Source organism: Oncorhynchus kisutch, linkage group LG30 (genome assembly GCF_002021735.2).
Source record: "Oncorhynchus kisutch isolate 150728-3 linkage group LG30, Okis_V2, whole genome shotgun sequence".
Taxonomy (NCBI): Eukaryota; Metazoa; Chordata; class Actinopteri; order Salmoniformes; family Salmonidae; genus Oncorhynchus; species Oncorhynchus kisutch.
In genome coordinates, this window is record NC_034203.2 from 19,209,514 (window position 1) to 19,233,171 (window position 23,658).

General features: G+C 40.2%; 1 protein-coding gene across 1 annotated transcript in view; it reads right to left on the reverse strand.

Annotated features, from left to right (window-relative positions):
• The window catches only part of LOC109875288 (laminin subunit gamma-1-like), an 84,135-nt gene extending 68,672 nt beyond the window's left edge, over positions 1–15,463 (reverse strand). Inside the window, exon 1 of the mRNA XM_020467591.2 lies at positions 14,847–15,463. Coding sequence (XP_020323180.1) covers positions 14,847–15,219 — 373 coding nt within the window. The 5' untranslated portion in view covers positions 15,220–15,463. The remainder of the gene's footprint in view (positions 1–14,846) is intronic.
• Positions 15,464–23,658: the final 8,195 nt, after the last annotated feature.

Here is a 23,658-nt window from a genome sequence, read left to right on the forward strand (position 1 = left end):
TTACCCCTATACCTTACCCCTATACATCTACCTCCATCACCAGTATGCTTGCACATTGTAAATATTGTATTGGAACTGACCCTGTATATAGCTTCTTACTTTCCCGAATTCTTCTTATTTCTCATGTGTTTTTGTTCTACCGTATGTTATTTTTTTGTGCTACATTCATATCGATAACTGTATTGTTGGGTTTGGAGCTGGCAAAAAAAGGCATTTCAGTGTACAAGACAAAACTTGAAAAGCCTACACTTGAATTTTTGAAGAGTGTCTAATTCATGTGAAATGAACTAGGAACTGAGACCGGAGTGTGGCTAAATGTAAGTTCTCAGCCACTGAAGTCAGGTGGTCCGCTGTACAAAGGCGGGAATGTCACAACAACGTGAAGAAATGGCCTTGTTGTTCCACAGGAAGAGCTCATGTTTGGCCAGGCAGGCAGACAAAGGAAGTTGCAGCAGGGAATCAGATTTTTGTATGCCGTAATTCAAGTGACCTTTGGTGAACTGGACTCGAATACAGTACAACCAAATCATAATAAAAGAGTCTAAATAAATGTGTTATTATCGTTCAAATACAGTACTCTTCTCTGGGATAAATCTAGGCAGCTTGGTAAGCGGCACACAAAGCCTTTTCCTGTCTAATATAGTCACAAGATGGCGCCGGAAGAAATGGCTGCCATTTTACGGGCGCCTAAACAATTGTGCTATTGTTTTTTTCTCATGTTATTTGTTACTTACTTTGTAAATAATGTTTCTACCACCGTATCTTACGGCACAAAAAATGAGCTTCTGGATATCAGGACAGCGATCACTCACCTCGGATTAGACAAAGATTTTTCCTTGAACAAGCAGGACGCACAGGATGTACTTCAGACACCCGACAAGGCCAAAATCCCAGACATTGGCAAGAGAAAGAGACGCAGGTATAGAGGACACAGGGCGGGGTGCCTTGTAAGGATACGCCAACGGCGAGTGGGAAATCTGCCCTAACTATCAGTATTACTTGCCAACGTACAATCATTGGACAATAAATTAGATGAGGTACGATCAAGAAAATACTACCAATGGGACATCAAAAACTGTAATATCTTATGTTTCACCGAATCGTGGTTGAATGACGACATGGATAACATTCAGCTGGTGGGATATACGCTGCACCGGCTAGATAGAAGAGCACACAACGGTTAAGAGGAGGGGGGCAGTCTGTATATTTGTAAACAGCTGGTGCACGAAATCTAAAGAAGTCTCTAGATTTTGCTCGCCTGAAGTAGAGTATCTCATAAACTGTAGCTGTAGACAACTCTCTTGGCAAATAGTGTGTTCATCTATCTTTTTCGTGGCTGTTTATTTACCACCACAGACGGATGCTGGCACTAAGACAGCACTGAGTCAGCTGTATAAGGAAATAAGCAAACAGGAAACCACTCACCCAGAGGTGGCACTCCTAGTGGCCGGCGACTTTAATGCAGGGAAATTTAAATAAGTTTTACAGAAATTCTATCAGCATGTTAAATGTGCAACCAGAGGGGAAAAAAATCTAGATCACCTTCACTCCACACACAGACACGTAGAAAGCTCTCTCTCCCCCCATTTGGCAAATCTGACCATAATTCTATCCTCCTCATTCCTGATTACAAGCTAAAATTAAAGCAGTTAGCACCAGTGGCTCAGTCTATAAAAAAATGGTCAGATGAAGCAGATGCTAAACTACAGGACCGTTTCGCTAGCACAGAATGGAATATGTTCCGGGATTCTTCCGATGGCATTGAGGAGTACACCACATCAGTCTCCGGCTTCATCAATAAGTGCATCGAGGACGTCGTCCCCACAGTGACTGTACGTACATTCCCCAACCAGAAGCCATGGACTACAAGGCAACATTCGCACTGAGCTAAAGCGTAGAGCTGCTGCTTTCAAGGTGCGGGACTCAGAAGCTTATAAAAAATCCCGCTATGCCCTCCAACGAACCATCAAAGAGGCAAAGCACTAATACAGGACTAAGATTAAATTGTACTACATCGGCTCTGACGCTTGTCAGATGTGGCAGGGCCTGCAAAGTATTACAAACTACAAAGGGAAGCACAGACGCGAGCTGCCCAGTGACACAAGCCAAACAGACGAGCTAAACCACTTCTTTGCTCACTTCGAGGCAAGCAACACTGAAGTATGCATGAGAGCATCAGCTGTTCCAGACAACTGTGTGATTACGCTCTCTGTAGCCGACGTGAGTAAGACCTTTAAACAGGTAAACATTCACAAGGCCACAGGGCCAGATGGATTACCAGGACATGAGTTCCGGGCAAGTGCTGACCAACAGGCAGGGATCTTCACTGACATTTTTAACATGTCCCTGACTGAGTCTGTAATACCAACATGTTTCAAGCAGACCACCACACTGCCCTTTCCGACCTTGACAAAAGGAACACCTACGTGAGAATGCTATTCATTGATTACAGCTCAGCGTTCAAAACCATAGTGCCCTCAAAGCTCATCACCAAGCTAAGGATCCTGGGACTAAACACCTCCCTCTGCAACTTCCTGACCGGCCGCCCCCAAGTGGTGAGGGTAGGTAGCAACAAATCTGCCACGCTGATCCTCAACACTGGAGCCCTGAGGGGTGCGTGATAAGTCCCCTCCTATACTCCATGTTCACCCACAACAGCATGGCCAGGCACGACTCCAACACCATCATTAAGTGTGCAGATGACAACAGTGGTAGGCCTGATCAACAACAACGACAAGACAGCCTATAGGGAGGAGGTCAGATACCTGGCCGTGTGGTGCCAGAATAACAACCTATCCCTCAACATAATCAAGACAAACGAGATGATTGTGAACTACAGGAAAAGGAGGACCGAGCATGCCCCCCACTCTCATCGGGGGGGCTGTAGTGCAGCAGGTTGAGAGCTTCAAGTTCCTTGGTGTCCACATCTCCAACCAACTATCATAGTCCAAACACACCAAGACAGTCGTGAAGATGGCACGACAAAGCCTATTCCCCCTCAGGACACTAAAAAGATTTGGCATTGGTTCTCAGATCCAAAAAAGGTTCTACCGCTGCAACATCGAGAGCATCACTGCCTGGCACGGCAACTGCTCGGCCTCCAACCGCAAGACACTACAGATGGTAGTGCTTATGGCCCAGTACATCACTGGGGCTAAGCTGCCTGCCATCCAGGACCTCTATACCAGGTGGTGTTAGAGGAAGGCCACCCCAGTCATAGACTGTTCTCTCTGCTATCGTATGTCAAGCAGTACCGGAGCGCCAAGTGTAGGACCAAAAGGCTTGTCAACAGCTTTTACCCCCAAACCATAAGACTCCTGAACAGGTGATCAAATGGCTACCCGGACTATTTGCATTGTGTCCCGCCACTCCCCACGCCAACCCTCTTATGCTGCTGCTACACTTTGTTTATCATCTATGCATAGTCACTTTAACTATACCTACATTTACATATTATCTCAAATAGCCCAACTAACCTGTGCCCATCGAACATTGATTCTGTACCGGTACCACCTGTATATAGCCTCGCTACTGTTATTTTACTTATCAATTGTTTACCTAATACCTATTTTTACTTTAAAATTTCACTGTTGGTTAGGGCCTGTAAGTAAGCATTTCACTGTATTCGGCGCACGTGACAAAAACTTTGATTTGATACACAAAATATCAACTCGACACCTGTTGTAAATACCTAACATCTATGATTAAAAACAAACCAAAAAATAGTAACATTACATACATCACTAAAAGTGCCTATTCACTGTTACTTTGAGAACAACAGTTACAGTAAAAGCAACTATCATGCTTGCAAGAAAATATTCCCCAGATACAGTGCCTTCGGAGACTATTCAGACCCCTAGACTTTTTCCACTTTGTTAACCTACAGCCTTAAACTAAAATGGATTAAATATATATTTTTTGCAGCCATCTACACACCATACACCATAACGACAAAGCAAAAACATTTGTAGCAATTTTAGCAAATTTGCACATTTCTGTTAAAAAACATAATTAGCTTATTTACACAAATTTTCAGACCCTTTGCTATGAGTATCAAAATTGAGCTCAGGTGCATCCTGTTCCCAGTGTTCATCCTTGAGATGTTTCTACAACTTGATTGGAGTCCACCTGTGATAAATTCAATTGATTGGACATGATTTGGAAAGGCACATATCTGCCTATATAAGGTCCCACAGTTGACAGTGCATGTCAAAGCAAAAACAAAGCCATGAGGTCGAAGGAATTGTCCGTAGAGCTCCGAGTCAGGATTATGTCGAAAGCACAGATCTGGGGAAGGGTAACAAAAAATGTCTGCAGCATTGAAGGTCCCCATTATTCTTGAATGGAAGAAGTTTGGCCGGGCGGACAGCTCTAGGAAAAGTCTTGGCGGTACCAAACTGAGCAATCGAGGGAGAAGGGCCTTGGTCAGGCAGGTGACCAAGAACCCGGTAGTCATTTTGACAGAGCTTCAGAGTTCCTCTGTGGAGATGGGAGAACCTTCCAGAAGGACAACAATCTCTGCAGCACTCCACCAATCAGCCCTTTATGGTAGAGTGTAGAGGTCGACCGATTATGATTTTTCAACGCCAATACTGATTATTGGAGGACCAAAAGAAAGCCGAAACCGATTAATCAGACTATTTTTACATATGTATAAATATATACACACACACCTCTCTGGTCACCCCCAAAACCAATTCTTCCTTTGGCCGCCTCTCCTTCCAGTTCTCTGCTGCCAATGACTGGAACGAACTACAAAAATCTCTGAAACTGGAAACACTTATCTCCCTCACTAACTTTAAGCACCAGCTGTCAGATCAGCTCACAGATTACTGCACCTCTACAATTTAGCCCAAACAACTACCCCTTTCCCAACTGTATTTATTTATTTTGCTTCTTTGCGCCTCATTATTTTTATTTCTACTTTGCACATTCTTCCACTGCAAATCAACCATTCCAGTGTTTTTCTTGCTATATTGTATTTACTTCGCCACCATGGCCTTTTTTTTGCCTTTAACCTCCCTTATCTCCCTTACCTCACCTGCTCAATTTGTATATAGATTTATTTTTCTACTGTATTATTGACTGTATGTTTGTTTTACTCCATGTGTAACTCTGTGTCGTTGTATGTGTCGAACTGCTTTGCTTTATCTTGGCCAGGTCGCAATTGTAAATGAGAACTTGTTCTCAACTTGCCAACCTGGTTAAATAAAGGTGAAATAAATCAATAAAAATATACACACATACATACAGACATTTGAAATAATAACAATTACAACAATACTGAATTAACAAAGAACACTTATTTTAACTTAAATAAAAATCTATTTATAGTCTCAAAAATAATGAAGCATGTTCAATTTGGTTTAAATAATGCAAAAACAAAGTATTGGAGAAGAAAGTAAAAGTGCAATAAGTGCCATGTAAAAAAAAAAGCTACCGTTTAAGTTCCTTGCTAAGAACATATGAAAGCTGGAGGTTCCTTTTAACATGAGTCGTCAATATTCCCAGTTTAGAAGTTTTAGGTTGTAGTTATTATAGGAATTATAGGACTATTTGTCTCTATAGCATTTGTATTTTATATACCTTTAACTATTGGATGTTCTTATAGGCACTATAGTATCTCGGGAGTTGATAGCGCTGTGCTTCAAGCATTGCAAAGAGCTGCTGGCAAAACGCAGGAAAGTGCTGTTTGAATGAATGCTTACGAGCCGGCTGCTGCCTACCACCTCTCAGACTGCTCTATCAAATCATAGACTTAATTATACTATAATAACACACAGAAATACGTGCCTTAGGTCATTAATATGGTCCAATCCGGAAACTATCATTTTGAAAACGAAGCGTTTATTCTTTCAGTGAAATACTATATTTTATCTAACAGGTGGCATCCATAAGTCTAAAATACATTACACAACCTTCAATGTCATAATTACGTAAAATTAATTACGGTCTTTGTTAGTAAGAAACGGTCTTCACACAGTTCGCAACGAGCCAGGCGGCCCAAACTGCTACATATACCCTGACTCCGCTTGCACAGAACGCAAGAGAAGTGACACAATTTCCCTCATTAATAATGCCTGCTAACATTAATTTATTTTAACTAAATATGCAGGTTTAAAAATATATACTTGTGTATTGATTTTAAGAAAGGCATTGATGTTTATGGTTAAGTACATGGGTGCAATGACAATGTTTTATTTGTGAATGCGCTTCTTAAAATCATCACCCGGCGAAGTAGGCTGTGATTCGATGATAAATTAACAGGCACCGCATTGATTATTTGCAATGCAGGACAAGCTGGTCAAACTAGTAATATCATCAACCATGTGTAGTCAACTAGCGATTATGTTAAGATTGATTGTTTTTTTTACAAGAGAAGTTTAAATGCTAGCTAGCAGCTTACCTTGGCTCCTTGCTGCACTCGCTAAACAGGTGGTCAGCCTGCCGCAGAGTCTCCTCATGGAGTGCAATGTAATCGGCGTCCAAAAATGCAGATTATTGATTGTTATGAATACTAGAGGTCGACCGATTTAAAGTTGAGTGGACAGACAGAAGCCACACCTCAGTAAAAGACATGACAGCCCGCTTGGAGTTTGCCAAATGGCACCTAAAGACTCTCAAACCATGAGAAACGAGATTCTTTGGCCTAAACGCTAAGCGTCACATCTGGAGGAAACCTAGCACCATCCCTACGGTGAAGCACGGTGGTGGCAGCATCATGCTGTGAGGATGTTTTTCAGAGGTAGTAACTGGGAGACTAGTCAGGATGGAGGAAATTATGAACGGAGCAAAGTACAGAGAGATTGTTGATGAAAACTTGCTCCAGAGCGCTCAGGACCTCAGACTGGGGCGAAGGCTCACCTTCCAACAGGACAACGACCCTAAACACAGAGCCAAGACAAAGCAGAAGTGGCTTCGGGACAAGTCTATGAATGTCCTTGAGTGGCCCAGCCAGAGCCCAGACTTGAACATCTCTGGAGAGACCTGAAAATAGCTTTGCAGCATAGCTCTCCATCCAACCTGACAGCGCTTGAGAGGATCTACAGAGAAGAATGGGATAAACTCCCCAAATACAGGTGTACTTGTAGTGTCATACCCAAGAAGAATTGATGCTGTAATCACTGCCAAAGGTGCTTCAACAAAGTACTGAATAAAGTGTCAATACTTATAGAAATGTGATATTCCAGTTTTTTATAAATTTGCAAACATTTCTAAAAACCTGTTTTTGCTTTGTCATTATTGGGTAATGTGTAGATTGATGGGGGGGGGGGGGATTGAATACACTTTAGAATAAGCCTGTAACGTAATGAAATGTGGAAAAAGTCAATGGGTCTGGAATACTTTCCAAAGGCACTGTATTCCCCATGTTAATTACCAGCTATTTACATTCTATTGCATTTTGTTTAGCCTCTGCTGTGTTTGAAGAAAAAAAGTGGTGAAATACCATATGAACCTGACTGTCACATGAATCCTCCACTTGCATGTGAAAACAGCTGTACTTAGACTGGTAATTTAATGGGTAATAGCAGCAGGATCAGTTACTCACTATAATACCTCCATGCAGTTCTTCGAAGTCTCTGAACCATTTGTGGAAAATAAGACACTAATTTCCGATGTTAGATGTGTAAAAATAAAATTAAAATAAAAACATGTTTAAAAAATATGTAAAAAATACATTTTACGGGTGTATTCAACATCCTCTCTATAACTGTGGCTGAAAAAAAATGGCTGGGTGAGTCCCTTAAGTCCAATAGGACATGTTTCTTCACATTTGAAAACATTCTCCCCCACGATAAAATCGGGAAAGGGACTGTGGATTTGTTTCTGTTTGGTCGTCAAATGTGATCTCAGACAGTTCTGGGCTTATTTTGACGAAACTTGGGTGAATGTCGAGTCTTGCCAGAGAGATCCTGCATTTACAAAATAACAGATTGGCCCAAAGCAGGAGCTATAGTAATTAACTGAAATATGTTGGTCAGACGTGATCTCAATTGGCCCAAGGGGGGGCCCTGCATCATTCGTAGTGGACAAACTGTTTACTGTTGCCTTGTTTTATAAGTCACAATACAATATAGGCCTACTGAAAACTGTATACAGAGGGGAAAAGGGTAACAGTGAGTGCAATCCTTTCAGCTCTTCAAATTCACCTCATGGTCCATCTTATTGCAAAACAACATTCAACTGATTAAAACAAACCTGTGCACATACACCCACAGAGCTTCATTACTGGGATATGTACAGTAGATTGGGTTTCGGAGCTTATTGGCTCTTTGCTACTTAATCATTTGCATCCTTTGTTAAATGTATTTACGCCTTTTCTAATCCTAAATGTTATTCAGACACAGAAATTTGTGATCATCAGAAAAACCTAGAGCAGAGATCATCACCTACACTGCATGAAGAACATATATAATATTTCACTAAAATAATCATTTCAAACCTTGCTTACATTTGTATACAATCACATATCTCTATTATGCGTGGGAATACTTTGGAACATATTTCCAAAAATAAAATCATTTGGAGCTGATTTGCTGGTGTTTTTAAAGTTTATTTTTGTTATTGTTTTTTTTGGTCAGAAAACATGGGGGGGTCAAATAAAAAAAATAAAAAATTGAAAATCACCCGTGGGATGCCAATTGAGGAACCCTGACCTAGGGCGTTAGACATACAAGGTTCCCACGCTGAGATCATTCCTTCACCGGCAAAACAATAGGTTCTAACCAGGATGACGTCTCGTCCCCACTGCACTTTCAGATTGGTATAATTTGCAACAGCTGGCCTATCTTGACTGTCTTTCATAGCGTTTGGGAAAGCCTATAAAAGAACATGACTAGGGTCCACAGGGGCCAGAGAAATACTCCTCCTGGCTTTCCCACACTGTTGTGCACCATCTCATCTCTGGGACAGACGAACCGCTTCCTGTGTGCTAGTGACCAAAGCTATAGCCATTAACCCCCTCCCAGATCACAGGAGAATCCAAGAACAGGATTCACATACTGAGAAAGACATATATTACATTTGAATATATATATATCCCTTTGTTTTGTTAATGTGAAAAACTCTCCACCATAACTTTTCATATCCTGATACTGAATGCTTTCAGATGGATGTAGGCCTACACAGGACAGAACATACAAAGAGTTGAAGCACGAGTTCAGTAGCAAAAGATTTGGTCAGTACCTGTACATTGAAAGCAATCTTGTAACGGTACAGCATTAACCTATGAAGAACACAAGAATGTATGCCTTTTTTAAAACGTGGCACAATCAAACCAAAGTCACTATCTTGGGTCAATAAGATACTTTATGATTGTTATGTGGACAATAGGCAGAACTATTCATATCCTGCAGGTGTTCACTACACGTCCATAAGAGTACAGCATTGTTAAAAGATTGTTCAGTTTGCTTTCTTTGTTTCACTTTACTACACTATGGTGTTGCCTCTTGGAATAATAGTTGTAACCAACCTTGGCAACCATGTGTGCACTGTTAATAGCCTAAGCAGGGCGAGTACATGCTATTTAGGAAAATGCTTCCCATTTAAGGACCTTAAGAAATGCCTTTTAAAAAAGTACATTTGAAACAACAACCTCAAGGGGACGTCTCCCCCATTGTTCACATTCTTTAGACACTGACATTTCAGGGAATAGATGAAGAAAATTCCACAACATAAATATTAATCTCTTTAACATTTAGGGTAAACTGGGGAACAGAATTTGTTAAAATGAACACTCCTGAACTTGCAAATCAGAAATGAGAGACCAGCCTCCTTATTTCTATGGCGTCATCATAATGTATTTGAGGGCTAGGCATTCAAGAGTGGAGGAAACTACTAGAAAGACTGTTGAGTTCAATTTGAACATCTGCCTATTTGCTACATAACAGGTCGCAACATCTTTTCTCCTTTTTATACTGAACAAAAATATAAAATTCAACAATTTAAGATTTTACTGAGTTACAGTTCATACAAGGAAATCAGTCAATTGAAATAAGTTTCATTAGTCCATAATCTATGGATTTCACATGACTGGGAGTACATTTATGCATCAGTTGGTCACAGATACCTTAAAAAGGGTAGGGGCGTGGATCAGTGTGACCATCACTTGCCTCATGCAGTGTGACACATCTCCTTCACAGGCTGTCGATTGTGGCCTGTGGCCTGTGGAATGTGGTCCCACTCCTCTTTAATGGCTGTGCTGGATATTGGCGGGAACTGAAACACGCTGTCGTACACGTCGATCCAGAGCATCACAAACATGCTCAATGGGTGACATGTCTGGTGAGTATGCAGGTTATGGAAGAACTGGGACATTTTCAGCTTCCAGAAATTGCGTACAGATCCTTGCATTATCATGCTGAAACATGAGGTGACGGCAGCAGATGACTGACAAGACAATGGGCCTCAGGATCTCATCACGTTATATCTGTGCATTCATACTGCAATTGATAAAATGCAATTGTATTCGTTGTCTGTAATTTATGTTGGCCCATACTATAATCCCATGGGGCATTCTGTTCATAATTTTAACATCAGCCAAAGGCTCACCCACATGCCATACACGTGGTCCGCGGTTGTGAGGCCGGTTGGACATACTGCCAAATTCTTTAAAACAACAGCGGCCTATGGTAGAGAAATTAACATTAAATTATCTGGCAACAGCTCGTGGACATTCAGTCAGCATGCTAATTGCACGCTGCCTCAAACCTTGAGACATCTGTAGCATTGTTTTGTGTAGCCTTGTGCTGTGTGACAAACTACACATTTTAGAGTGGCCATATACTGACCCCAGCACAAAGTGCACCTGGGTCACGATCATGCTTTTTAATCAGTTTCTTGATATGCCACACCTGTCAGGTGGATGGATTATCTTGGCAAAGGAGAAAAGCTTATTAACAGGGATGTAAACAAATTAGTTCACAATATTTTAGAGAAATAAGCTTTTTGTTCATATGGAAAATTTCAGTGATCTCTTTTTTTAGCTCATGAAACATGGAGCAAAACTTGACATGTTGCGCTTATATTTTTGTTCAGTATACCTTCTGCTCTCTTACGTCTTTCCTAATTCTACCTCTACCTGCTACCAGCCCCACATCTTCAACCTCTAGTTAAATGTCTGGTGTGTTATCAAGTCGGGACATGCCTTCTTCCTGCCCAAACTAGCCCTTCAAAGGCAAATAGACATGCAAGTCATCAAAGCCTTGAATATATAAAAACAAAAGCTTAAATCTTAAGAAAAATCTGGACCTGTGCTTTTATCTTAAGTGACTTACCATTAACACACATACAGTGGGGCAAAAGTATTTAGTCAGCCACCAATTGTGCAAGTTCTCCCACTTAAAAAGATGAGAGAGAGGCCTGTAATTTTCATCATAGGTTCACTTCAACTATGACAGACAAAATGAGAGAAAAAAAAATCCAGAAAATAACATTGTAGGATTTTTTATGAATTTAATTGCAAATTATGGTAGAAAATAAGTATTTGGTCAATAACAAAAGTTTCTCAATACTTTGTTAGGAGGTTTTCACTCAAAATCTCACGATACATGGCCCCATTCATTCTTTCTTTTACACGGATCAGTCGTCCTGGTCCCTTTGCAGAAAAACAGCCCCAAAGCATGATGTTTCCACCCCCATGCTTCACAGTAGGTATGGTGTTTGGATGCAACTCAGCATTCTTTGTCCTCCAAACACAACGAGTTGAGTTTTTACCAAAAAGTTATATTTTGGTTTCATCTGACATTCTCCCAATCTTCTTCTGGATCATCCAAATGCTTTCTAGCAAACTTCAGACGGGCCTGGACATGTACTGGCTTAAGCAGGGGGACACGTCTTGCACTGCAGGATTTGAGTCCCTGGCGGCGTAGTGTGTTACTGATGGTAGACTTTGTTACTTTGGTCCCAGCTCTCTGCAGGTCATTCACTAGGTCCCCCCGTGTGGTTCTGGGATTTTTGCTCACCGTTCTTGTGATCATTTTAACCCCACGAGGAGGATCTTGCGTGGAGCCCCAGATCGAGGGAGATTATCAGTGGTCTTGTATGTCTTCCATTTCCTAATAATTGCTCCCACAGTTGATTTCTTCAAACCAAGCTGCTTACCTATTGCAGATTCAGTCTTCCCAGCCTGGTGCAGGTCTACAATTTTGTTTCTGGCTCTTTGTTCTTGGCCATAGTGGAGTTTGGAGTGTGACTGTTTGAGGTTGTGGACAGGTGTCTTTTATACTTATAACAAGTTAAAACAGGTGCCATTAATACAGGTAACGAGTGGAGGACAGAGGAGCCTCTTAAAGAAGAAGTTACAGGTCTGTGAGAGCCAGAAATCTTGCTTGTTTGTAGGTGACCAAATACTTATTTTCCACCATAATTTGCAAATAAATGCATAAAAAATCCTACAATGTGATTTTCTTCTTTTTTTCTCATTTTGTCTGTCATAGTTGAAGTGTACCTATGATGAAAATTACAGGCCTCTCATCTTTTTAAGTGGGAGAACTTGCACAATTGGTGGCTGACTAAATATTTTTTTGCCCCACTGTACATTCAGCCTATGTGGAAATTAAACCACAAACTGCTTGAAGTTGCTGGTATTGTGGTTGAACCAATTGAGCCACCTGGACCAATTATTCTCTGGAGAATAAGATCAAACGCATGCCTACACAAGCATAATTGTGAATTAAAAGATTTTTTTTACTTCAAGTCAACTAGCTACAACCAAACTTGGAGTGAAGCCAATGTTTCCTTCAAACAAAGGTTGGCAAAAAAAATGTAAACAGAGGGCTGCCTAACTTAAAAAGAGGAAGACAAGGCCAGCCACCTCTGCCATTGTGGCTTTGAGTGGCTGACAAGCAGAATAGATGCAAGAGCATTCTTTCCCATTCCCTCAGAATCACCTCCTCCACAATATGATTTTGCTTGGTTGGCAGAAATTCTGTGATTTGCGTAATGTGAACAATCTAATCAGTGAACTCATGACTATAGAGTGATAATGGGAAACAAGCAGAGGTCACTTCATGCCAAGAGTGCCAGCCTTGAGGGCTCTTGTGAGGTAATGTATTAATAGGACTAAGTCAAAATAAAATTATATTAAAAGCTCAATGTTGCCAACAAATCAATGCAGGAAATATGTTGAGAGAATATGATTGTACAGAAATGTTTCACTTTTTCCCCCCACATACTGCTTCACGTTTATTAATATCAACAACTTAATACGCTTGAAAGGCATGTTAGATAACAGTAGTGTCCTTGCCATTTCTAGCAAGCATACTAATAATATATCAGTAAGACAGTATCAACAATCCTAAATGTTAGGACTCATTGAACCAGGAGTTTAGGTAATACCAATAGTCAATAGGAATTGTAATCTTGAGTGCTTCTTCACAAAGGGAACAGTGACATTTTACAGAGCTTAATCTAATCTCCCTCTTTGTGCATCAAATAGATACTACTATCACACGGAACAGAGCAAAACAAATGTGTTTAAAACTAATTCAAATACTACTTTTAATTGTTGGACATAAAAGTCTAAAAACACCAGCAAATCAACTCCAAGGGATTAGAATTTTGAAAATCTGTTTCAAAGTATCCCCACACATAAGAGAGAGATGTGTGATTGTATACAAACAGAAGCAATGTTTAAAATGATGTTTTAGTTTAATATATCATATCTGTTTAGGATTCATGTGGACAATTTTCACTCAAAAAATTATTTGTAATTGACCATCCACAAAAAAAATTGCGGCTGAATCTAGTTGTTAATCTCTGGCCTTGTGGTGTATTTATACTGAAGTGTATTGTGCTTGGACTGTGGAACGTGTCGTCCGACAAAACAATACGTTGTTTCAAAACTATTTTTTTTATTTTTAAGTTAAGAATAATTATAATTAACTAGACAAAGTGCAGTTTACACCAACTGTGTGTCCACTTATAGAATAGGCGACTACAGCCTCCACCAGTTGATCAAAGTTTGCTACCTTCGGTTACAAAGACGCTACAACGAGACCTATGACTAAACCGCTCAGGAATGTCTGTAACTATTTAAAAACAGTAGTGTTGGGTTTACAGACAAAAACATTACTCATAAATATCATATGTAAAGTTATTCTTCTGAAAAAATCTCTGGAAAAGCCTTCGAAATATAAATACATAAACCCGAATCAGTTTTTTTTTCTCTCTCAGTACATTGGCTTGAAACGATAAATGGGTCTTCTCCACAACATGATGTGACCCCCACTCAATAAATGTATGTCTGGCTTCATCGTGCATTCACCTGTCATGCATTACAAAATCCCTACAATACTCATTATACACAGATAGAGCTAGAGAAACACCTCATCTTCTAAGGCTAGAACTTTTAGCTGTGAAACTAACTTTTGGCGCGGCAGTTTGCGTAAATCACGTTGTACAAAAGCAGAACTAATTATCAGAAATATATTCCTCTGTCTAAATGTAAGGCACCGAGAGCATGATCACTATTTTAAAAAATTCTGAACGTACAAAAGGACAGGCAAATATATATTTTATGAATAAATGAGTAACTTTCATAACTGTCATGCCTACCACAAAAAAAACCTAGGCAGTCAGAGTGATTGCCAGGCGTTATTTGAAACATTGTTACAAATCTCAGCTCGTCAGCTAGGATTTGTTTTCAAATTGCAACTTCGTAACATAAACTCTTATGTTCGTGGTTTATGATTGACAGTGACTTGTTTCGAAATCAATCTCTTCTCAGATTTAAATCCCCACCACCTAATCGGTATGCAGATGAGATGGTGAATTGTGCTGTTATGGTAGCTAAAAAACATGATGCATTTTTTCATGTGTTTTAAACTTAATCAAACAACACTTACCAAGATGAAGAGTTAGATTGATTGAGTTTGGATACTGGATGCCCGCTAACATAGTCTGACTTTGCCACCAGGTGGTGTCCTGTTGATTGTTGTAATCGGTGAGGTACACAGCACTGTGATGTTGTCTCCGATCCCCGGCATCGCAGATGTGGCACGACTTGGTGACCCCCGTAACGCCGGTTTGTACACAGTATTCTTCTGGGGGAGAGCCACAAGTATTGGTAGCTACCACAGTGACATTGAAAGCAGCGTTGACAAACTCTGGCATGCATCGCTGAGGCCGACTCGAATCATCAGTGCATTCATCCATAGCACTGTGGCTACATATAGCCAAACAGGTCAATGAAAACACAACTTGAATAAACCAACGCATTCTCAGCCCGTGTAAAGCAAATGTTCAAAACTTTAGCTACAGCTACACGAATCCCTCTACACCTTCGAACTTTTATATTTATAAAACAAGTAAAACCATGCGTTAAACTCTTTCAATATCTTGTCTTTTACAAATGAGTTTTTTTTTCTCGAATTCTCCTCCTTGCACTCGCGCACCCTTCTTTCTGTTTCCCAGACTCCCACGGTTTCAGTGCTTTGTGTCCACCGCCATAGAGAAACTTCAGAAGGAAAAAAAACTATATCCGACTACACCCTAGCAGCTACTGCGCAAGTCACGAAAAAAAACTTACATTGACTTCCGTATGGAGGATGCTTTGATGAGGTACGAATGGATGCGGCCCAGAGGATGGACAGAAGTGGGCGTAACACCATACAATTAATATAGACACCCCTCTATTTTAGTTTTGCACCCTTGACTGTGGTAATAGTCTGCCAGAAACGCAAAGCCGAACAGGAAGAGTAAACATGTCAATAGAACACAATAGACAAACGAAACGTTTTTCAATGCCTTGAAGTGGGTAAGAGTATTTCTTTGTTGCGACTAAAATGTCAACCAGTGGCAAAATCCCCTAACAATGATCTCAAACTGTGTTAATAATACAAAATTAAATTAAACACAGACGACCCTTTGCTAATCAGGAAACTGTTGGGTATGTTGTGGTGGACTGTCATTACAATTGCTTTACAGAACCTGGTAAATTATAATGATTAAAATTGTAATTATTATGCCTCAACTTTGAATTCTTAAAAGTCTAAGCCATGGTGGGGGGGATTTAGCTATTTGATTTCGAATTTTAGGTACAAAAAAAGAACAAAATAATTTGATAAAATATTGAATTTGGCCTTGAATAACATGTTCATAAATGGCAAAATAGACAGTCAAAAAATGAATGATAAGAAACAAAGTTTTGAAGTGTCTGTCCTATATCTAGGATAAAAGAATGCGCAGGAAATGTTTATTTTTAAACATATTTAACCCCTATTTTGGGTAGGCACAACACAACCATACTTCTATACATTTTTTGAAAACCGGTACTGGTTACCTTCAGATGAGTCCCATGACACGTGTGGGGGTCTTGAGCAAAACAGAATCTCCCCTTTCCACAGTGGGGTCACATTAGCTTGTAGCCCAAACGGTTCGGACGCTACAAACAGAAGTTGGCAAATCAACAGTACCGACCTCTGACGAGTCCCCTGACACTTGTGGGAGACGACCATCGTGTTCGTGAGAGTCTCCCCTTTCCATAGAGTGGTCATAATAGATGTCGGTCAAACCTTATGGACGCTGCAGACGTTTTCATGAGAACATTTTTGGGATGTCCCATGGTCTGACAAACGCCCCATTACACTTTTCACCGCAGATGAGGAAATACAGCAAACTGCAACATAGGCAGATGTGGTGGATTGAAACTGGATATTTCTAGCTAAAACAGACAGATTTTTAAGGGATTTGTTATCATGTTACTTACAGTTGAAGTCAGAAGTTTACATACACTTGGAGTCATTAAAACTCGTTTTTCAACCACTCCACAAATTTCTTGTTAACATACTATAGTTTTGGCAAGTCGGTTAGGTTATCTACTTTGTGCATGACACAAGCAATTTTTCCAACAATTGTTTACAGACAGATTATTTCACTTATATCTCACAAGTCCAGTGGGTCAGAAGTGTACATATACTAAGTTGACTGTGCCTTTAAACAGCTTGGAAAGGCTGAAGTCGTGACAAGAACACCATCCCAACCGTGAAACACGGGGGTGGCAGCGTCATGTTGTGGGGGTGCTTTGCTGCAGGAGGGACTGGTGCACTTCACAAAATAGATAGCATCATGAGGTAGGAAAATTGTGGATATATTGTAGCAACATCTCAAGGCATCAGTCAGGAAGTTAAAGCTTGGTCGTAAATGGGTCTTCCAAATGGACAATGACCCCAAGCATACTTCCAAAGTCGTGGCAAAATGGCTTAAGGACAACAAAGTCAAGGTATTGGAGTGGTCATCACAAACCCTGACCTCAATCCCATAGAAAATTGTGGGCAGAACTGAAAAAGCGTGTGCGAGCAAGGAGGCCTACAAACCTGACTCAGTTACACCAGCTCTGTCAGGAGGAATGGGCCAAAATTCACCCAACCTATTGTGGGAAAATTGTGGAAGGATACCTGCAACGTTTGACCCAAGATAAACCATTTAAAGGCAATGCTACCAAATACTAATTGAGTGAATGTAAACTTCTGACCCACTGGGAATGTGATGAAAGAAATAAAAGCTGAAATATATAATTCTCTCTACTATTATTCTAACATTTCACATTCTTAAAATAAAGTGGTGATCCTAACTGACCTAAAACAGGGAATTTTTACTTGGATTAAATGTCAGGAATTGTGAAAAACTGAGTTCTAATGTATTTGGCTAAGGTGTATGTAAACTTCTGACTTCAACTGTAGATTGACGCATCGGTGCTTCAATCGACTCTAGGGAGTTTGAACTAAATGCAATCTATTAGCTTCTAAAATGTAAGTAGGTACAGTACCAGTCATTCCAGGGTTTTTCTTTATTTTTACTATTTTCTACATTGTAGAATAATAGTGAAGACATCAAAACTATGAAATAACACATATGGAATCATTTAGTAACCCAAAAAGTGTTCTTCAGATTCTTCAAAGTAGCCACCCTTTGCCTTGACAGATTTGCACACTCTTGGCATTCTCTCAAACTGAGATTGGACTGTATGTGAAAACATCTTTGGCAGTGTGAAGCAGAGGCAAAAACAAAATCCAGAGCTGCACATTAAAACCTACATTTGTGATTGAAACCAATCGAAGTCCAGTAAAGAAATCCCATAAGCTCGAGCTAAACAGGAGGGTTGTTGTCCTGCCTAAGTAATGGAAGGGGAAAACTGAACCAAAAGTAATTTTGCTGTGCTGTAGGGTCAGGGAGCAAGGTTAAATATACTCTGCTCGGCAAGAGTCTGGTATGACATACCAAGAATAGAAGTTTGGATGTAGTCACCAGTACTTTAGGTAGTTGTACCACCACAGTGTACAATTTCACTATGGCTATCAGATGGAGACTAGAAATTTAAGGGGGTATGCGTATGCTATATTTCAACACCCTGTGACCCCTGGCTAACTCAGAATACAGCAATGTGAAAATCTATTATGTCAAATGATATTGGCGTTGTTCCTGATATTTTATGAAAATAAAATACACTGAAATATGAATTAAAGTTGCAATTTCTGTCACATACATTAAGCACTGCACAACACAACACAATGATAGTCAATTTACATAATCACAACTTTAGTCAATGCCAAAAGTTATAATTGATGCTCTTATTGCTCTGGGTAATCAAAAGACCTCCCAAGCTACATTTACAGTCAACAACACAGCAATATGAACACATTAAATCAATCAAACGGTTCACTGTAGTTGAGTAAGTGTTGGGTTTAGTTTGGAACTTAAGTAGTTTGGGGTACTGAGAGTTCCCTTTTTTTCACTGTTGCATGGTCCTCTACTATTCTTTCATTAAATGCTGACTAATTATATAACTTCTAAAAGTAGTTGCATGATCAGCCAATGAAACAAAGTAGCCTGGAAAGTGTTACATTAGCTATTGAGAGTGCCATATATTTATGCTCCAGCACTGATTGCAAACTAGGCTATCATGACGTCAATATAAATATAAAAGAAGAGTGTGAGTCATTTAAAATCTGTTGTTGGAGAGGTTCACTCACTGTGTATTACGGCTACTAGCAAAAATAATTTGTGCCTGGTCTACAATTTATTATAAGCCACGGAGTTTGATTCCTGGATGCTGATTGATACTCCTTTCTGATTGACTTGATGGGCATTCTAGAGCGTACATTATTCCCCTATAATGCACAGTATATTTCCACGGTATTATTCAATGGCTGTAGTTCATTTTTACATGTTTTGTTTGAGCTGCTTTTGAAAGCAAAAGTCTAATTGAAAACAGCTAGGACTAATGGTTTGGTTAGCTAAACTAGCAAGTATGTTTGTTTGTTTACCACCGCAACTACTGTAGCTATCTAGCTAGTAAACTTGTCAGCTAGTCACTTTAGTGGATGTTGAACACATTTCTACCAGCAAATGAACACATTTCTAGTGGCAAATGTGTTAAATTATTGCCATGGTATAAAAGATACCACACCTCCTCAGGCCTTATTGCTTAAATATACCGTTTTTCAAGGTGAAAATAGACAACAGTGTTAAAGGGTTTTTAAAGGCTTTTGTTCTTTTTATTTTATTTATTTGAACCTTTCTTTAACTAGGCAAGTCAGTTAAGAACAAATTCTTATTTACAATGATGGCCTACCCCGGCCAAACCCTAACCTGGACGACACTGGGCCAATTGTGCGTCACCTATGGGACTCCCAATTAGGGGCGGTTGTGATACATCCTGGAATCAAACCAGGGTCTGTAGTGATGCATCTAGCACTGAGATGCAGTGCCTTAGACCGCTGCGCCACTCGGGAGCCCCAGCCCAGTAAACACACCTGGTTCAATAGAATCTCATATGTTATTATTGGTTGGAACTTAAACTTGCACACCCAGTGGGTCCCCAGCAATGAAGAACATTGTTACTATCTAGCTGCACTTACAGTATTTCCACGTGCAGACATATGGGGCTTGCAGATGGAAAGATACATACAATTCATCTGTGTCAGAAGCCTGTGATCTTGGTTGGATGACCTTGCCATCACAATCTAGCAAGATGGCGAGTTAGCTAGCTAAATATATTTAGCAAACCATTTAAGATCAGATATACAATCTCTCTCAAAGGTGAAAACAAACTAGACTCTAGAGGGAAAATTGCTATTGACTTACCGTTATACCTCCTGGCTGGTTGGCTGGCTTAATCAACTTATTCTGTTCTTTGAGTATTTTGTAATGGTGCATGTTACTTTCTGCTACTAGCCTGTGAACCGTTTGGAGGTAATATTTTCAAAACCTCAACCAACCCAGGCTCGTGGGGCCGGGCCAAGCGTAGTTTTTTAAGCAAAAGTCATTTTTGAACAGAAGACATTGATAGCCAGTCGCTGTAATTAGCAAATCTAATAGCAACTTGTGCCCCAGACCCTTCTCCTCGATCCCGAGGGGGGTAGGTGTGGTGAAGTTCTCGGAGCCCGAGGCTTGCACCGAGGGTCAGGATAAAGATGAGTCTGTGACAGTAGGAGTGAAGTTTTTGGAAAAAGTGGACCCTTGCCTTTTGGCTGATCCATTTGTGGTTTCAGGGTGGGTGAAAACAGAGTTGGATGCTGTGGAATCGGTGAGGGATTTCTGCTGGTCAGAGGGAGAAGGCATTAAACAAATGGGAGCAAGAAATGTGAATTGTTTTGCTCTCAAGAAAAGGGCACCATTGAAAGGAGTGATTACTGGGGTAGCAGTAAATATAAAAGTTATCCTACTGAAGGGGAAGATTCCCCATGTTTGTGATGCTCCTTGTTTGGTGCGATGCAGACAGGGTGGCGTGAGTGGTGAAACAGAAGAGTCATTGTCTGTTCTTTTGAGTTGTGATGTTGAGCCTTTGCCCGACGAAGTAACATTAGGATATATAAGTTATCCTGTACGAGCTGTTGTGCCAAATACATTACGTTGTTACAGGTGTCAATCTCATGGGCATGTGGCAGCAGTGTGGAGGGAGGTTCCTAGGTCTGAGAAGTGGGCAGAAGGGCATGAGACAAAGGAATGTGTAGCATTGGGGAAAGTAATGGTTTGTGTTAATTGTTGGGGTACCCATGGGGCTGGGGATCAGAAATGTCCTGTGGGAGAGAGGAAGTTTGAGGGTTACAGGGTTAGAGTAGTGCAGAAGTTGTCATATGCTGAGCCAGTGAAGAAAGTAGAGGAACATGGGTCAAAGGGGAGGGATCCTGAGAGGTGTGGTGTGAGTAGTAGATATGTACCAGTTCAGAGAGATAGGCCAACAAGTGATATATGTTTCAATAAGATTGGATTTTTAGCATTTATAGCAATGGTTACCAACAGTACTGTTGGGATGGAACGTAATCACAGAAAAATTAGGTTGGGGTGGCAGCAGCAGAGAGGTATTTGTGTGTGCGAGACTTGACATCAGAAGAGTTACAGGGTGTGTTAAGTGGTGGTGTCCTTTTCTTTCAGGTTGTTGGCCTGAGGTAGGATTAAATAGATTTAAATAGTGGAGTAGGGTGGTGTTATTAAAAAAAATTGTGATTGTAGTGTTTTTTAAAGTTTTTTTTTTTTTTACCCCTTTTTCTCCCCAATTTCGTGGTATCCAATTGTTGTAGTAGCTACTATCTTGTCTCATCGCTACAACTCCCGTACGGGCTCGGGAGAGACGAAGGTTGAAAGTCATGCGTCCTCCGATACACAACCCAACCCAAGCATAAACATTCACAGGACAGAGTGGAAAAAGTATGTAAACCCTTGGTTTTAAAAACTGGTTGACCCTACTTTGGCAGCAATAACCTCAACGAAATGTTTTCTGAAGTTGTGGATCAGACCTGCGTAATGGTCAGGAGGAATTTTGGATGTGACAAAACTGTTTCAGTTGAGCAATATTCTTGGGATGTCTGGTGTGAACCACTCTCTTGAGGTCATGCCACAGCATCTCAAATCGGGTTGAGGTCAGGACTGGGCCACTCCAGAAGGCATATTTTCTTCTGTTGAAGCCATTCTGTGGTTGATTTACTTCTGTGTTTTGGGTCGTTGTCCTGTTGCATCACCCAACTTCTGTTGAGCTTCAATTGGCAGACAGATAGCTTTACATTCTCCTGCAAAATGTCTTGATAAACTTAAGAATTCATTTTTTTTTTGTCAATGATAGCAAGCTGTCCAGGCCCTGAGGCAGCAAAGCAGCTCAAACCATTATGCTCCCTTTACTTTACATTTGGGATGAGGTTTTTAATGTTGGTGTGCTGTGCCATTTTTTTTTCTCCACAACTAGTGTTGTGTATTCCTTCCAAACAACTCAACTTTACTTTGAACTCTGCACAGAATATTTTGCCAGTAGCGCTGTGGAACATCCAGATGCTCTTTTGCGAACTTCAGACGTGCAGCAATGGTTTTCTTGGACAGCAGTGGCTTCTTCTGTGGTGTCTTCCCATGAACACCATTCTTGTTTAATGTTTTAGGTATCATAGACTCATCAACAGAGATGTTAGCATGTTCCTGAGATTTCTTTGTCTTTAGCTGACACTAAGATTCGTCTTAACCTCATTAAGCATTCTGCACTGTGATCTTGCAGTCATCTTTGCAGGACGGCCACTCCGAGGGAGAGTAGCAACAGTGCTGAACTTTCTCCATTTATAGACAATTTGTCTTACTGTGGACTGATGAACATCAAGGCTTTTAGAGATACTTTTGTAACCCTTTCTAGCTTTATGCAAGTCAACAATTCTTTATCTTGGGTCTCTTTTGTTCGAGGCATGGTTCACATGGTTGTGAATAGCAAACACACATTTTGTGAGTGTTTTTTATTGGGCAGGGCAGCTCTAACCAACATCTCCAATCTCGTCTCATTGATTGCACTCCAGGTTAGCTGACTACTGACTCCAATTAGCTTTTGGAGAAGTCATTAGCCTAGGGGTTCACATATATTTTCCAACCTACACTGTGAATGTTTAAATTATGTATTCAATATAGACAAGAAAAATACAATAATTTGTGTGTTATTAGTTTAAGCAGACTGTGTTCGTCTGTTGTTGTGATTTAGATGAAGATCAGATCAAATTTGATGACCAATTTATGCATAAATCCAGATAATTCCAAAGGGTTCACATACTTTTTCTTGCCACTGTATATTATGTGACTAAACTCAACAAAAATAAGAGAATGCATTATGAAGCCAAGATGAATGATGGGAAAAAAACCTTTGCAGTACTTTAAATTAAATTATGGGCAGAAAGACATTCACCTCCATATTTCATTGAATCAGATGGCATTTTCATCACAACCATTTGATGTTGCCAATTTTTTAAATGATTACTTAATTGGGAAAGTGGGCACACTTAGGCAGGAAATGCCAACAACGAACAGTAAGCCATCGTACTCATGCATAAAGAAAAGCATTGAACATTTTGCATTTTGTAAAGTTAGTGTGGGAAAATTGTTATCTATCAATAATGACAAACCTCCTGGCATTGACAACTTAGATGGAAAGCTACTGATGGTAGCTGACTCTATAGCCATTCATATCTTTAATCTGAGCCTTGAGGTAACTCTTTGACCTCAGGCCTGGAGGGAAGCCAAAGTAATTATGTTAGCAAATGAACAACTTTGAGCATGCTTATAGAGAAGGGCTCTCCAAATGTACTTTACTGACACAAATTACTGATTGGTTGAAAGAAATTGATAATAAGAAGATTGCGGGAGCTGTACTGTTATATTTCAGTGCAGCCATTAATATTATTGACCATAAGTTAT